At 38.7% G+C, this 17,463-nt stretch overlaps 2 protein-coding genes across 2 annotated transcripts; one reads left to right on the forward strand and one right to left on the reverse strand.

Moving 5' to 3' along the window:
* The first annotated feature begins 64 nt into the window (after window positions 1–64).
* On the forward strand, window positions 65–2,827 carry kcnv2a (potassium channel, subfamily V, member 2a). Its single transcript, XM_053516153.1, has 2 exons — window positions 65–1,915; window positions 2,336–2,827. The coding sequence occupies exons 1-2, from the start codon at window positions 590–592 to the stop codon at window positions 2,585–2,587; spliced, it is 1,578 nt and encodes a 525-aa protein (XP_053372128.1). The 5' UTR covers window positions 65–589; the 3' UTR covers window positions 2,588–2,827.
* Window positions 2,828–2,931: 104 nt separating this feature from the next.
* pum3 (pumilio RNA-binding family member 3) lies at window positions 2,932–17,188 on the reverse strand. Its single transcript, XM_053516146.1, has 18 exons — window positions 17,137–17,188; window positions 16,760–16,843; window positions 16,342–16,524; window positions 16,090–16,228; window positions 15,385–15,460; window positions 12,419–12,512; window positions 12,273–12,339; window positions 11,787–11,961; window positions 11,598–11,701; window positions 10,669–10,747; window positions 10,445–10,543; window positions 10,285–10,338; window positions 9,883–9,963; window positions 8,937–9,079; window positions 7,153–7,375; window positions 6,221–6,308; window positions 5,985–6,075; window positions 2,932–4,072 (listed from the first exon to the last, which is right to left on the reverse strand). The coding sequence occupies exons 1-18, from the start codon at window positions 17,138–17,140 to the stop codon at window positions 3,946–3,948; spliced, it is 1,911 nt and encodes a 636-aa protein (XP_053372121.1). The 5' UTR covers window positions 17,141–17,188; the 3' UTR covers window positions 2,932–3,945.
* Window positions 17,189–17,463: the final 275 nt, after the last annotated feature.

Consider the following 17,463-nt stretch of genomic DNA (forward strand, 5'->3'; position numbering starts at 1 on the left):
TCTGTTCATGGGAACAGGTTGATGAACGAAAAGAGATTAGCATTGCAGGGGATGTACCAAAACTGAGAAATTATCATTACAAATGCATCATTCAATTCCATAGGGTGGAGATAACGCTAGTGTATGAAAAGGTTATATGGCTCAGGGTAATTAGGATTACAGGATGGAGTAATGCACTTGACGTTCAAGGGCTTTTCTTTTATGGAGATGTCCGGATTAGAATTTCAAATTGGCTAAATGTTTATAATATAAGGCTCTTCTGAAAGGAACTAGGTAGCACCTTTTGGTTAGTCTAGATCCAGTATACGAGCGTAGAAAGCCTGAAAACCTTATTAGGGTTTATGCCCAGCATATGGGATAATACCTAGTCTGTTGTGGAAGAGATTTGAGGATGTAAGGCAAATGAAAGGCACCGGGGTGGGGAATCTAGTGAGAGGATAATAGCATTTAAACCGTTAAGCATACAGAGCCTCTCGGTCAGCAACATTAGACGATCGCTGCTGCTTCCTTGTTACTGGTGTGTTAGGACCCCCCCTGGATATGCACTGGCCTTGCCTGCTCAATACCCAGTGAAACTGGCTGACGGGACATGATGGCCATGTTCAAGCTCAAGGGCAGGAGACGAAGCCTTTTCCCCAATTACAAGCTTGGGGTCACAACCCTTTCTCCCAGCGTTCCTCCAGTTGGGGAAAATGAGCTTCCGTTTGCTCAGCAAAACTGGCTGAAACCATGGAATTCGATGCAGGAACTCAGCCGTGATATCTACAGCCTCGAGGAGGAGTACGACGAAGATGACGACAAGGTTTTACCGCTCCCTCAAAAGACATCATCTCCAACTAAAAACTACATGCTGAACATCAACGTAGGTGGTAAGGTTTACCAGATTCCTTACAGGGTGGCAGCCAGATATCCCAAGACCAGAATTGGACGTCTTGCGACATACACGGACCATAACAGGAAGCTTGATCTCTGCGATGACTACATTGTCCAGAATAAAGAGTTTTTCTTCGACCGAGATCCTGATGTCTTTCATATCATCTTTAATTTCTACCGGACTGGAGTTCTCTGGATAAAAGATGAGTTGTGTCCTCGTAACTTCCTGGAGGAAATTAACTACTGGGGTGTGCGAATCAAGAACACTCACCGCTGTTGCCGCATCTCGTTTGAAGAACGACAAGACGAGCTGAATGAGCAGTTGAAAGTGCAACGTGAGCTGCAAGCCGAAATCGAGGTGGAGGAGAACGAAGAGCTGTTCAGAGGAATGGCCTTCGGGCATACGCGTCACACAATTTGGAACCTCATGGAGAAACCTTTCTCTTCAGTAACGGCAAAACTTATGGCTGTGGCCTCCAGCTTATTTGTGTTGGTGTCGCTGGTGGCCATGACCCTTAACACGGTGGAGGAGATGCAGTACACGGTGCCATCTGGTCAGCTTAGTGGCAAAACGTATGGTGAGCATGTGGAAACCCTCTGCATCGCATTCTTTACAATGGAGTACCTGCTCCGGCTTGTGTCCACACCAGATCTTAAACGCTTTGGGAGGAGTATGCTGAATGCGGTGGACCTAATCGCCATTCTTCCTCTGTACCTCCAGATGATCTTGGAGTGCTTTGAAAACGAAGACATGGAGAAGCATGGTAGCGACATTGAGACAGTCGGGCGGGTGGGGAAAGTGGGACAGGTGCTGCGTATCATGCGTCTCATGAGGATCTTCCGTATTCTCAAGCTTGCCCGACACTCCACCGGACTGCGGGCCTTCGGCTTCACGCTGCGTCAGTGCTATCAGCAAGTTGGATGCCTTTTCCTTTTCATCGCGATGGGAGTTTTCACCTTCTCCGCCATGGTTTACACTGTGGAGCATGATGTCCACCAGACAAACTTTACTAGCATACCCCATGCATGGTGGTGGGCAGCTGTAAGTACTTTTTTTTTTTTTTTTTTTTTTTGTCTTTGCTCTACACCTTCAAGTGGGGCAAAGGGTTTTAACCCATCAAAAAAAAAAGTTAAAAATGTAAGGTAAATTTGAGTGCTCCTATTAATCTTTCCAGGTTGCATCTATAAATTAATTTCCCAAGTGTAGCTGTGATTATACACAAATGGGTTTCCTTGAAATACTTGGCAGTAGATGCCTGATCAATGCAAAGCTGTACTATTTAAAATTGAATGCTACTTAACATTGCCTCTTAAGCGTAATTGAGGCTTAGCAGCAACACATTCCTATTAGCACCCCCCCCCTTATTTTTTTTTTTACCCCAACATACACTAAACAGCTGCAAATTATAACATTTATTTGCACAGATGAATTACAATGGTTGTTCATCTACTTATTCCGCAGGTCAGTATTTCCACCGTGGGCTACGGGGACATGTTTCCAGAGACGCACCTGGGTCGGATTTTTGCATTTGCCTGCATCTCATTCGGGATCATTCTGAACGGCATGCCCATCTCCATCTTGTACAACAAGTTCTCGGATTATTACTCCAAGCTGAAATCCCACGAATACACATCAACCGTAAAGGCACGTGGCAAGGTGAGGTTTGCCAAAAGAGCCGTCAAGAAGTTTGCCGAATGCTGTGAGGAAGCCTGATGCTGACCCATAAAACATTCTGCCAAGAGAGGTTCGGCCGAGTGTTGTTCAACTTGGAGGGGGGAACTAAACTACAAAAGCCTCAAGGAGACTGGTTCGGTTCAATTGTACTTCAGCTTTGGACATGTGAAATCGAAACTTAATAATGGAAATCTTAGTTTTGGAGGAAGGCACACCTCATAATGGTTACTTATCTTCAGCATTTGTTAGATTTATGTCTTTATTAAATTTTTGCTGTACTTACAATAAAACATTTTCTCTAACATCTATTTTTGCTTGTTTTTCTAAGAAGTTTAAATTTAACATGGTAGTTGTAAATAAAATAAAAAATTCTCTACTAATGGTTCAATACACCAGGTGACAAACCTTGTAAGCTTTAATTTTCCAACATCATTAATAAGGTCCCACAGTATGAATTTAAAGGAACAAGCCAGATGTAGTAATTTTTACATAGTGATGCTCATATTGGATTTTTATTTTCTAAGAGACAGGTCAAAGATGGGTCACTGAGAATTAAAAAAAATAATAATCCTGTGGGGATGGGTTGTATAAAAAAAGTTCAAGGGCCAACATCTGGCCATGCCTACTTAAGTAAACCTTCATAAACATCTGGACAGAATTCAATCTGTAAAAGCTGATTAAGGTATAATATATATAAAAAAAAGCATGATTAAAAATGCCAATTTAAACTAACCAGACAGACCAATGAAAAAGCAATTATGATGCTTATGTCATAAGATTAACAGATTTTAGAATAACTTAAGCATAAGGACAAGTGCTGCTAATTCCATGAACACAGGATGGGTACCAGGCAACAGAACTCATTTTCTCTAAATGAGGAGAAAAAAAATCCGCATCAGGCTTAAGATTTTTTTTTTTTTAATGGAGCAGGACTATGTCCATACAATCCATTAGTTCTTTACTCCACAAGGTTGAAATCATCCTGTAACTCAATAAATGTTATATGCATAATGTCATGTTACAGAATAATGTGACCACATTCTAATTTAAGTGGAATATATTTAATATTGAAAAAAAAAAAATGTAAATTTGTAAAATATTAAACAATTGAATGGTGTGTGTAAGAAAATGTTCATGTATTTTATATTTTAATACATATAATCACTGGGGAACCATCCAAAAGAAAACAATCTCAGAGAATTACAAAACTTATTACATCACACGGTTGTTGTCCTCTTGCTTAGTTACAGACAATTCCAAATGAAGCCAAGTCCTACTGAGGAGCAGAGTGGAGATGGGAAACTGGAGACTCATTGCTGAGAATTGTCACCGTCTTGATGTCTAGCACCGGAACGATGCAGTGTGTACGGGAAGTATGCATCAGTACCAGGATTTTACTAGGCCAGTTTCTCCAGCAGAACTTCCACTCCTTTCAAGTTTTTAACTTTTTGAAGGGCAGGACGAATAGACCGTAAAGCAGCCTTTACTTCCTTTGCAACACCTTCGTCTGCACTCTGGAGAAGACTGGAGTGGGCGGAAACGTGAATTTAATGTTAATTCAGAATCCATGCAAGCCATTACATATTAGGTGAATTCACTACTAATGGTAATACATTTTTATACTGCGGTTAATATCTATTTATAATCTTTATCATAAGTCAGGCAGGTTAAAATGGTTGACAGAAAAACAAGGAGAAATAAATATCACAATTAGAGATTCATTTACTGATTACTTTAAGTTTCTCCCTTATATATATATATATATATATATATATATATATACACACACACAGTAATAAGTTCATGTCATAACCATGTCTAATTATGTTTTTATCTACAGGTTTTAATTTATGGAGACTTTCGACTTTATATTAAATCTTTAATTCCATTTACTTCAATAAAAAAAAATCTATTATTTACACTATATACCCAAAATTATGAGGACACTTAAGCATCACATCCATATGTGGGACTTTAACACTACTGAACACCTTTGGGATGAACTGAAATGCTGACTCAGTGCCAAGCCTCCTTGCCAGACATCAGCATCTGACTGCGGGCAAATCTGATTTGTTTCACACTCATTTGAAAGTGATCAGATCAGATTAGATCAGATTTGTCTCTGTTCAGACTGCGAGCTGCCTGAGGTTCACATGCAGCACAACAATGCATCATATTAATCGCTCTCTATTTCTATACTGCGGTTAAAGCCAGTCGCACTTTCTGAAAACACGGCCAATTCAGCCACACCGGAAATTCAAGACACAGCTGATACATACTTGGAGGTAACAGCAAACCTCTGTGACATACTTAGCTTAGACCACTTAGCTTTCTATATTTATATATTAGTTTTTAATAAAAAACCAGTATACATAGTAAATATGAAAACAGGTAAGGAAACTATGGATAAAACACTGCTAGCAAAAGTTCATTTATTTTAATATGTTCTACACTCATTAAAAATAATAATAACATGTCACAATAAGATTTAATTATAAGAAACAAATTAGTTTCTGTTAATATAACTTACAGCATATCAGCCATAAAAAGCTATTCTCTTATACTTTCTTTTCCCCCTATTTTAAAGTTAATAAAATTAAGTTAAGAATAAAAGACTTAAAAATAAAGCAAAAAAAACCTTTTTGGTGGCAATAAACTTTTTACATGGTGCAAACAATAGCGACTCAATTAAATGTATCTTTCCAGGAAGTCTCACATTATCAATAATCATTATTTATTTATTATTATTTCCGTTATCTCGTTATTAAGCTGTTAATATAAAACAAGCGTGTTAATATAACCCATGCAGCTAAAGCTAAGGTCAGACAGGACCGTGGTATAACATTAAATATCACATTCCCACATGGTCATGAAATGCCTTGACCCTTGAAACAAAACTCCATTGTGCATGTATGGTGTATGGAGGGAAACAGACAAATCTCTCACTGCTTAAAGTCTTAGGGAGATTAGAGGAGGTCAGGCACAATGACCAGGGAGGGTGAGGAGAGTTATGGAGGAGTGAAGTAATCCTACTAGAAGGCTGAATGGAAAGAGAGAGCCACTGTGTAGGGCTTTATTAGCACTCCAACACAGGCGGAGGGGGGTGTGGCATGAATACTATACAACTGGCTTACACTAGGGCCAAGTGCAGCAGAATATATATATAGCTTTACAATAAAAGAAAGCTTTGAGAAACAGCAGGATTGATGGGAGAGCGAGAAATTGGGTGTGAAAGTTTGTGAAACTTTTTTTTCCCATATAATCTACAGGAATTCAGCAGGGATCATTTGGCTGTAAATAGAAATGCCTTCGAACACATTTTAGATCACTAAAAGCCTCCAAGTTGTGCCGTCCCACATCAGGATTCCTCTATTCATCAACATGGTTTACTAAAGTCTGTGAGGACGTTTAAAGCACTTCAAACAAGCTTACTCACCAGGACAGCACAATGGCTCCACGGTTGACCGAAGCCCATGTTTTCAGCTTTTCTAACCCCACCATGTCCAGGAGGGTCCGTGAGAAACGCTCTGCGCAAACACACACAGCAAACAAATTCACGGCGGTGTCTCAGTCAAAATCCAAGGCAAAATTCAATTTTAAAACTTATTGTGTTTCCCTGGGTGTTTGTTTCCAAGGCGCAATGGCTACAAGGTAGAAAAGCTACCCCCTTACCCTCTCGCCCAGACGCTTTAATCTTGGAGTCCTGCTCAATCAGCCATTTCAGAACAAGATGACCAGCAGGGTGTTCAGCCATGTGCAGCTAAACAAAAGAAAAGAAAAGGAGGGGAAAAAAAAGATTTGTACTTTTGTCATAAAGCTTTAAATCTGTTTAATACAACACGCTTGAAGGGATGTGCATCACTCTATTCAAGATGGCACAATGTGTTTCTCAAATTTTTTTTAAAGAGTGGATTAATGCAGCTGTTTGCATGCAATTCAGAAATATAAAAAAAAGCACAGAAATATTAAAAGAGAAGTAAAAAGCCACATCTTATACAAGTGCTTCTTACTGTTGTATCATTTATCAAAATGTCTTTTTTTTTTTTTTTTTAAAGTTTACAAGAACATCCTAGGCTTTTGTCAGACTTTACTTCCTCTCTCCTGGATTCTGAAGTGCAGTACAGGTATTCCCAGACTTACAAACGAGTTCCGTTCCGGGAGCATGTTTGCAAGTCCAATTTGTTCTTAAGTCAAAATATAAGGGCACTATAAGACAAAATGAGTCTTATACGACTTTGACACGAAAATACTATGTAAGGCATACCGATCCACTTGACAAAATTTCTGTCCCTATTCACCGTACTGTCAAATTTAATAGTGTTGTCTCTGTGCCTTTAAATCGTGAAGAGAATTCCAGACGCCATTTTGTCTCAGAGCTCTTTTCCACTGTATTGGACTGTGAACTCTGTTTTGCTGATGTACCATTAAGGCATCAAGGAGACATCAGTTAGAGATCTGGAAGGCACACCATGTCTTAAAGACACTCCTCACATATACAGGGTCCCCCAAATTCCCTCATAAAAGCCATACATCATCCTCCAGCTGAATATTCTGAATAAAAACCTGAATATTCCATAAATATAAATGACGAGTCCATAACACACCTCTCCTTCCACACCGCCGGCCACAAAGTCTTCAGCTGCAAGTTGAGCTACAGCTTCCATGGCAGGTCGGAGGTCACCGACAGCGGCTCCCAGGATGTCACTGACTGCTACGCTGCAGGCTTTATCCATCACCATGGAGCGAGTGTTCTCACATAGGTACTGTAGCAGAGGAGGAGATACAGCCTCCAAGAGCTCTCGCCTCCTCACGGCCATATCCTTTTTACTACACAACAAACAATATATTAGTTAGAGAAGGGTAAAACCTAAGTGAACGTATTATGGTTAGATGAATACAGGCATACAGTTTTTTTTTTATAGTACACTGAGCAACAATTTCCTTAGGATACAGTTTCCGAACCAAAAGTTCTGGAGGATGGGGATATCCGTGTGTGTTGTTAAGTATGATGTTTTATAATATTGTACAGTGTCTCTTGAGTTAGGCATATAGGTGCACATTCTTAAGTTCTGGTTCTACAGCAAAGACTATAGTAAGCCCTGATTAATCAGATCAGTGTTTGTTTTTTTAATTACTGCTTGCGACCTATGAGGGGTGTTCATATACTTTTGATATATATTTTGCAGATTAACAATACAGTTATGATATCTATAACTCCCTTTATTTCTCTATATAATGCTTTGCTACACTTATGCACTTATCCTAGCTTCATTTACCTTCATCACCTTCATTTACAACCGTGGTTCTTAAAGTGTGTGGCGCGCCCCACTAGTGGGGAACACCGACATGATAGGTGGGGCGCAATGAACGGGAGGGAATTAGTGGAAAATAATAGGAAAGTACCTATTCTAATTCATGCTTTTCTTTATTGACAATAAAGATCGGACACTCGAAACTAAACAATCACATGCAAAGAAATGGATCAATAATACAAATGAATTAAAATAACATCAGAGAAAGTGCGGCTTTTTGCGATAATCCCTAAATAATTTGTTGCGCCGTAGAGAATAATAATGTTTATGCTTTTAAACATGCAGAATTTAAGGCGGATGTAGCTTAAAGACAATGTAAAGAGGATGTATATGTGGGTATCATTTTTGCGGGTTTATTTACGCAGCTATTGAATTCGGAGATGTAAATATATAAAACTAACCTTATCGCGCACACAAACTGGGTCAGTAGCGGACTGTATGTAGTGAGCATAATAACGTCAATGGATACATTTGTTACATGAACCACAAAAACCAGGTGATTCAGCCCTATCAGCCTAATCAACCAAAAAGCCAGTCGAAAGGAAAACATGATGAAGCCTATGTTGTGCTTGGATTCATGGTGGGAATGGTGGGGGCAGAGGATAGACCCGTGTGTGTTATGTGTCTTAAACCGCTGACAGCAGACAGCACGAGACCCAACAAAGTAGGAAGACACTTAGAGACAACACACCCCGGTCTGGTTAATAAGCCACTCGACTTCTTTAAAAGAAAGCTCTAGATAAATGACGAAGTAAGTCTGTTATAACAATTGCACATGTATTTTATCTGTTTTGAATTTGGTGTTATTTGATCTTATTGGTTTAGAAATTGATATTTCCCCCCACTTAAGTGGGAAATGACAGAAAATGTTTGAGAACCACTGACTCACAAGAAGTTTCATCACAAGTCCCGGTTTGACTTGAACGCCCCTTGTAGAATCATCAATCATTCAGTTTTTAGTGAAAACCATTTCTAATCTTATTTAAGATTGAATAAATGTAAATTGTTGCTCCTGAAATAAAACACTACTGGTCCATTATATAGACATGAGCAAACAAATTAAGTGTGTGTCTGACCTATGGGCATTGCTGTCCCCCTTCTCCAGCAGCTGCACAATTTCAGGTAACAGATGAGCCGGGTCCCGAGGGCTAAGCAAATACAGCAGCACCTTCTTGCCGTATTTGTTACTGATGACCTCTGCCAGGGAACTCACCAGCTCCTGCGGATTATAATATTTCTCAATCAGATAAAAAAAAAAAAAAAACATCACTGATGTTCGTCACAAAATGGTACTCATTTAAACCTGATAAAATAGGAGACCTAAAAGTCTTCAAAATCGAATGAATATGCAATCTATACATACATATCTATAATAAGAATCTAAAGTTGGTGTTTCTGTACATTGAAGATATTTAAAAAAAAAGAAAAAAAGAAATATTAAATGAGTAGGTAAGTAATAGAACACAAGTTGTTTTTTGAAATTTTTGTTTGTCCTTGTTTGGCACGCATTCTAAAACATGATTATTTTTATTTTTTTTCCATCGCAATCAGCCCGCGGGAAAAGAAGATATGCTACTTTAAAATGTAACTGTAAACCGCCCATAGATCATAAACTAAATTTTAAAAAAATCAACCTTAAAAAAAATTTATAAATCATTAGTTCATCTTAAAGTTCAACAGATGGCGCTGTACAGTACGTTTGTAACTACGCGCTTATGAGTGTGCAGTTAAAATCTACTTAATAAACGCGATCTCGCACCTTCATTTCACACACTAAAATTTTTAGTTCGTTCTAAAATTCAACAGATGGCGTTGTACATTATATTAAAACGTGCTTGTGGGTGTGAAATTAAATTTCCACATGGGCACATCTAGTCTCTAATAAAGGAGGCAGATTCAGAGTTATACACAACCTTTAGGAAGGAAAAAAACAAACTGTAAAACTGATTAATGGCCTTCAGTGATGAACGAAGATATAAAACCAAAATTATATTGTGTGCATTAAAAATTAAAAGCACTTACTGAGATAATCGCTTGTTTCACCAGTTTGGTGTCATCGATGCAGTCGAAGGCTGCGAGTAGCACCAAGTGTCCATATTCTCCCTGTGACACACACAATCAAATGCATCAACTGCTGCAAGCATATAAAATGTTACTGTATGTACCTAAATGTGCATCTTTTTTTTTTTTTTTTACAATATTTTTGTTTTTCTGGGCAGAAAACTTTTAAACTACCTTGATGGTACCCAAGCATTAGTGCATTAGTGTAGCAAAGGATTATATAAACAATTAAAAGTCCTGGTTTGACTTGAACACGTATAAGAAAGTGCTAAGACAATAAAGTGCAATAGTAAGGTATTTCACTCAAAAAGCTTGCTAAATCAACTTTTTGTGCATCATTCCTGAATAAAAAGCTCAGTTTACCGTTGCAAACTTTGCCATGTATGTCTTCATGGTTTTCACAATAACCTTCCTGTCCTGAAATGCAATCCACAGACACACACACACACATTTAGAGGAATGCAGTATCACAGGAGATGAAGTAACCACCCATTACAGGATTTCGGACACACTGTAAGCTCACCTTGGCAGTGCCGTGCCATAGGCAGTGCATCGCTACCCGAGCGCCATCGTGTGTGTGTGCCATGTACACCACTGACTCCCTTATAGACTCGATCATTTCCTGCAATGCGGATTTAACACAGATATGTACACTTCTCAAATAGGCATTAAGTACAAACTTAAATGCAAGTTCTAAAAGTATGGAAGTAAACAGGAAGTAATATTCCCACTTTACTGCTCACTTACTGTTCTCTGTTTTTCTGGGGCATGGAGGAAGAAGTCAAGGAACACTTTGTGGACAAGTGAATGTTTAATGACCGCTTCTCTGTTAAGCAAAAAACAAACAGATTAGACATCTTTACATAATGTTAATATTATACTGGAAAACAGTGAATATTCAGATTAAGACTACAGCATGTAAGATTTTGGAATTCTGGTTGAGGAAAAAAAAAAGAATTTGGAATTTTTGGGTGGGGGGGGAATTTTTGTATTATTTTTGGTTTATTTGTTCCATTTGATAGGAGGCTAGAAAGTGATGTATTATAGTTAAGTTGATTTGATGTTGCATTAGCGCATTTTTATTTGGCCTGATAAATGTTTTAAACATGCATTGTGCCATGCTCTTCTGCAAATGAAAGAAATAGACAATGTCCTAAAACTGCACAATACACACCAAGCTGATGCAACTGTATTATTTATGCATCACAACTCACTTTTTTGATTGTGCACATCAGTGTGACCGTCTCATTTACCAAAGTAGCAGATAAAGGAGTTAAATCCCCCAAATATAACTTGCCCTTTAGAACTCAAACCCTATTTTCTGCCTAAAGTTTAATTTTGGACTCATGTTCTCTCTCTCTCTCTCCCCCTCCTTCCTATATCTGGACTTGTTCCATAAATGAATTTGGGGCACACAGAAATATGCTGTCTTATGTAACACGAGCTCAAAATTTCCACCAAATCTGACCTGTCACCCCTGACACTTAACTTTAACCAAAAATAAATCATACGCAAAAAAAAAAAAGAAAACAAAGGAAAGCCAAGAAAAACTTGATAATGGGGGGGGGGGGATGTTCTATAACATCTACATAGAATTATTCACTTGATTCGATGATCAAGAAATGCACATAACACAAGACACACACGTTATATAGCCACTTATTATTCACGCTTACTTTTGAGCCATAGGTGTGAGGATCTGTTTCATTTCTTCCATGATGTTCTCGGCTTTATCGGGATTGCTCTCCAGGACCTTTTCTATCGTAGGACATGCTGAGGACTGGAGACAAAATCCTGCTGTTACAATCTACCCTAGAGTCGAGTGACTTTACTTTTAAATATAATGAGTCTGATAATATTCTCACCTTGCAGATTTGGAAGGTGTTTCCATAGAGCTCCTCTGTAAGCATGAGTCTCTGGGAGAGGATGGCCTTATCGTTGTACGCGTACTCGACAACAGACGAAGCCTCCGAGTGCCTGAGCATCTGCCGGACCTTCCCCTTAAATGCCACCATCACCTCCGCAACCTGGTTCTTGTTCCTGATGGAGCAGAGACACAAGCTGGGTTTATTACAGGACACAGCTCAAACTGTGGATATGAACAGAAAATACTGAAGGAGTCGTAATCGATGATTAATGATCTCAGGCCAAGGATGAAATGTAAAAGATGGGAGGTTGGATAAGGCAGCGCACTGCAGCAGCTCATGAAAGAATAATGTAGGCGACCTTTATTTACAGCATTTTCTCTTTTGTTGTTTCATAAGGATTTATAAAAACGTCATGAGGGAAAGTGTTCAAAAGCTGATCATCCATCATTAAAGTGTGTTTGTCATTAAGAAACAGTTACTTACCCATACATTAAAAACTTCTTCACGATGTTCCTTGCATATTTGGATTTACTCAACTCCACAAAGTGCTCTGGACAAACAGTGAAAAAATATATATTACAAACAATTTTAGACCAAATGGCCAAAACAGTGCTGTTGTGAACACCAACCTTTGAGTTCATCAAAGATTTCTTGCCGCTGCTTGTCGTTCCCGAACTGTATGAAGCACTGAAGCACTCGAGTTGAGTCGTGGGCAAAAGCAATCTAGAAGAAGATAAGAATGACTGTGACTAACAGAATTTGTTCTATTTTTAAAAGACGCATTACACAAACTTTATCGGCCTTTATTTAAATAATCTCACACGAGATGTAGTTTCATTGTGCTGCATATCAGCACTGGTGTCATGCAGTCAGAAAGACAAGGGTGCCGATATTCAGTATGACAGCACTCCCGCTGGTATATTGCTTTTATTCAACCGTTCCACTAACATCATTTATTGTCAATAGATTATGATTTGTTTTGTTTTTTCAACCAGTTACTTTGCTCTGCCAACACATGCTTCTGATTCTGGCAGAGCTGGGGACCGACAGTTAGTTTAATTAACCCTAGGATGCACGAGTGATATGACCCTACACTTTTCCATAAATGGGTCATTTTTGACCCACCTATAAAAGTCAATGTGTTTTATGCTATTTTTGTCATTTTGGTTGTGAATAATGAATTGCAACATAGTCTGTATTACATTTTAGACCACACAAAAATGATTTCATGTTTGAAATTCTATTATTTTTCACTTTATTACAGATTTTGAACATTTTGATAATTAAAAAACGAATATTATACAGAACAGCAATAGGTCAATGTCAACATTCATTATGTGTATGTGTGTAAATGTCTGGTCATTGACAGTTCCTCACTCTTTCTATTCTCTTGCAGGTAAGTCTCCGTGTTTGCTAAAGCGTTTGATGTGATAGTCCCTGTTTTGCCTTCTTGTCTCCTCATTGCATGCAGTTGTGACAGACTACCTGTTTCTGGCTGTGATCATTGCACACCTTCCCACACCTATTGCTGACTTTGCGATCTTTGTTACTTGGGCAGATCTGACACCTCTTTCTCTTCAGTTGGCCCTGTCTGCTTCTGTCCTTTGGCTGGGTTGTGGATTTTGTCACTCCATACCTTCCCATTGCTTCAATGATCGGGGTTTGCAGTTGTGGGCAGCCTTCCAGTCGACTCCTCATGTGTGGTGTGACAAGCTCCTTTGAGAGCTCTTTGCGGAATAGTCGTCGTGCATTGGTGATACCTTTGTTGAATTCAGGGTGCTGAGTCGTGAAAAAGGTATAGGCATTTAGGGTGGCGATGTCAAGGATGTTGTACCACAGCACCATGAGCCACCTCTGTGTTTGTCGCTTGCAGGTGTATGTGCCAACCATCTGGTCCATGGTGTCAACACCTCCTTTGGTCTTGTTATAAAATGTGATCACTTCTGTTTTTTCTTTCTGGTGTTTTCATCCACCATTTTATTGTGGTGCATCGTGCTCAGGAGGACAACAGCCATTCCTTTCTTTCTGACGTAGCTGGCCATAGTAATGCTGCCATTGAATCCAAACTCTGTGCTGTGAACCTCCCTGGATTTGGAGCCCTTCATCAGAGGAGGGATATCTGGCTTGTTCTGCCGTAGAGTCCCCACAATAGTGAGATCCATTTCCAGGAGATGCTGCGCAAGAGGCACACTGGTGAAAAAATTATCTGTGGTGATGTTGCGACCTGTTTTTTTCCAAATCTAGTGCACAACTGCCAGACAATGTTCTCCCCCAGATTTTTCTGAACTTCTTCCCCTAGTTGGCTTCCTATGTAAACCATCCCATCTACCGCATATGGGATGTGTGCATCACAAACTCAGAAGATCTTTAAGCCGTACTTGGTGGGCTTGTTTGGCATGTACTGCAAAAACTTACTCCTGCCCCTGAATGGCACAAGCTGTTCATTCACAGTGACACAATCACTGGGAATGAATCGCTGACTGCAGTTGACTATAGGAACAGGTCATGTAATAATTGTTATTGTCAGATTGTTGAATGAGGCTGATGGTTGTATGCAATACATTTCACTACATGTTGTGCATGTATAACTATGGTTGTGACAATAAACTTTGACTTGACTTGAGGTTCCCATAAAATTGTATGGGAAATGCATGTGGGTCATTTTTGACCCACTTATGGAAACTTGGGGTAGTAATACAAATATTATAATTTCTTAAAAAGTATAAGAGGTAACTTAAACATTTTAATGGAATGATATCAAAAACATGTTATTTGAGGAATACCTGGAATATGAAAAGATAACAACTTTTCATTACAAAGATATTGCAAGAAAATGACCTCTCCGGGTCATTTTTGACCCACTTGTGCATCCTAGGGTTAACAGGGGTAAGCGTAGCCTCAGAACGTCGCAGCACTAACGAGCTCGCCTTATCATCTGGAGATTGCAAGTTAGAATCCTGGGTGATACTGTAGCCTCCCGCAGCTGGGGTGCCTGATGAGAGCTGATTGGCCGAGCTCTTTCACAGCGTGCCCTGGAAGCACTCTAGTGCTCTCACATCAATGTTGGCCCTATAACCAATCACAGATGTCTGTGAGCTCCTGCTGTCCTCCAAGTGTGTTATGCTGCTCGCAATGATGCGTGAGCAGGCAGTTCAAAAAGAATGTGATCCACCAGTGTCACATGGCTTAAAGTAAACATGTGACAGGCTTCAGCCCTCTCTTGATTGGTAGTTGTAGCCTTGATGTGGGAGTGCCTTAACGATGGATGGGAATTACCGACTTTATTGGCTCGCTCTATCATTCAGAGATTAGTGTAATGAATGACTGTAGAACAACCATAATGTGGGATGATGCGTATAGTTAAACGTCCAAGTACTGTTATGCTCTATCAGCACTCGTGGATCCCCTCCCACCTACTCAGACAGAACTAGCTGTTGTATAATAATCAGTAATGCTCCATTTTTGTGAGACAGCAATTAAGAATTAATCACGGCTTTCAAAGATTAAATTCTTGAACAAAACCAATGTTTTAAAGTCAAACAAATACATCTGCCTTGTGAGCACTGAGAACATGAGGCCTAAAACAACCATGTACCGTCTTTATCTTGCCCCGCACAAGCTCCTGAAGTTCTTTCATCAACTTTGCTCTCTTGTCTGCATCACAGTCTTTCCTGAAAAAAAAAAAAAAAAAAAAAAAAAACGCAATGTAGTTACCTGTAAATTACATAATTTACACACCTGTGTATGGAATTGTAGTTAGATGAGTTTAGCAGCTCAGATGTGGCACTTCGACAGAGTAAACATACAGCAACCCAATACAGGTCAAACAGAAGGATCAAACAGATTTTAAGGGAGTTTTTATTGTTAATTGTATATAGTTTGTGCTGAAATAAAATGAAGTTTCTCTAGAACAATTGGAGACTACACAAAGTGCAAATACATAACAGTATAAGATGAATGCAGAACCAAAAAAAAAAAAAACTTGGTGTGTAAACTGGATATTTTTGAGTCATCATTGCCATCAAAACTATTTCTGAGCAATAAATATGTAAGAAAAAATTAAAAGGTATATCAGGCTGCATATTATTTAGGGAGTTCACTAAAGTGGATGTAAATAAGAAAAAAAAAGCTTGTGTAATATAATAAGGACAAGAACATTTTGCGGTTCCTTTAAGGACATTAGTATAAGATCAGCATCAGCTATACGCACTTCTCAGAGACCCATTATCATTCTTTTATTAAAATAATAACAGTAGCACTAAAACACACACCAAGATGATAGAAATAGAGAACTGTTCACCTTCTGACCATCTCCCACACTTGTTTGGCTCTGCTCACAATTTGGTACGTCTCCTTCCTCTCGTTCTGCTGCCGGTTCTGTTTCAACTCTTTCTTCTTCTGTTTAAACTCATTCCACTTGGGTTTCTTTGCCTCTGAACCTGCACAATTCAAAACAACCCCAAACATCTACAATGACCATACAGCTCAATTTTCAGAATAAGGATGTTAAAAACAATAATAATAAATAAAAACAAAAAAAAACATTACATGCCTTCCTCTGAGTTTTTATGATCTGAAAATTTTCTCTTCCTTGTCATTTTTCCATCTGTTGGCTTTTGATCTAAGAACTTCTTCCTCGGTCCTCCTTTACCTGCTGGTCTTGTAAAAGTTTTCTTTTTGTCCGAGTTGTAAGGTTTAAAAGGACGTTTCCCACCAGGCTTTCCCTCAGGTTTGCCTAAAGGTTTTCAGACAGCAATATGTCCAATACAACATTAAGAAAAGTCTTTAATTTATTAAAATCTTTAATCAGTTATGTATTAACAGATAAATAAAACAAAAACAGAACATTTTTAAATCACAATAAGAAATCTGTAGAGCCATTTTCATTAGAAGTATGGATCAAAACATCTTATAATACACTAGATCGAATAATAAAGTCTCTCAAAACACAGACTTGAATCTGTTCTTACCCTTCCCTTTATATCCAGCTTTCTTTCCATCTTTAAGGTTAAATGATTTCTTTCTAGGTTTGGACTCCATGGTGTCCAACCAAACTGCAAACCAGAAACATTAGAAAAATCAAAGTTAAGAAATATAATAAATAAATATATGTCAGAAGCACTGAAGTTTAAATGCTTCATGTTTCAGCAGAGGTGCTAGCTCAAGCTAGGCTACATGTAAACTTTGCTAATAACCACTGAAAAAACGCGTTATACATTCACTTAAGCAGCTGACAAAAATACTGATCAAAAATATATCAAATATGAGATATGACACCGTTTAAGACGCGTCTGTGTGTATAAAAAGTGACTTTAGCTCAATTCTAAAAGACACGTTTAACACTTACCCATGTGTTGGGATTGAAGAAACGCTTTACGGCACGCAGCGCTGCTACGGGTGTCGTGAAAAAGCAGGCTGTCTCCTTTTCGCGACAAAACAATGGCTTTACGGTTTGCTTTTCGGCTTCTCTACCCAGAGGGAACCCGGTGCATATGTATATGTGTGTGTGTGTGTGTGTGTGTGTGTTTTAAATATACATATTACTTCTATTGGAAAATATTTTTTTATTTATTTGTAATCTCAGAGAAATCTTTCTTTCTGTCATGAGCAGTTATATAAACATTTCAATGCATATCATACTGTTTATGGCTCTGTGGGTATGACAAAGAAAATT

This window comes from Clarias gariepinus, chromosome 17 (genome assembly GCF_024256425.1).
Source record: "Clarias gariepinus isolate MV-2021 ecotype Netherlands chromosome 17, CGAR_prim_01v2, whole genome shotgun sequence".
In the NCBI taxonomy this organism is placed as follows: domain Eukaryota; kingdom Metazoa; phylum Chordata; class Actinopteri; order Siluriformes; family Clariidae; genus Clarias; species Clarias gariepinus.

What these genes read in the sequence shown, in the direction of transcription:
- kcnv2a (XM_053516153.1), top strand. Translation starts at nt 590, where the DNA reads ATGATGGCCATGTTCAAGCTCAAGGGCAGGAGACGAAGCCTTTTCCCC. An exon ending in ATGCATGGTGGTGGGCAGCT is followed by an intron (nt 1,916 to 2,335) that starts GTAAGTACTTTT and finishes CTTATTCCGCAG; the next exon opens with GTCAGTATTTCCACCGTGGG.
- pum3 (XM_053516146.1), bottom strand. An exon ending in AATCTTTGATGAACTCAAAG is followed by an intron (nt 12,340 to 12,418) that starts GTTGGTGTTCAC and finishes CTGTTTGTCCAG; the next exon opens with AGCACTTTGTGGAGTTGAGT. An exon ending in GGAGCCATTGTGCTGTCCTG is followed by an intron (nt 4,073 to 5,984) that starts GTGAGTAAGCTT and finishes CGCCCACTCCAG; the next exon opens with TCTTCTCCAGAGTGCAGACG.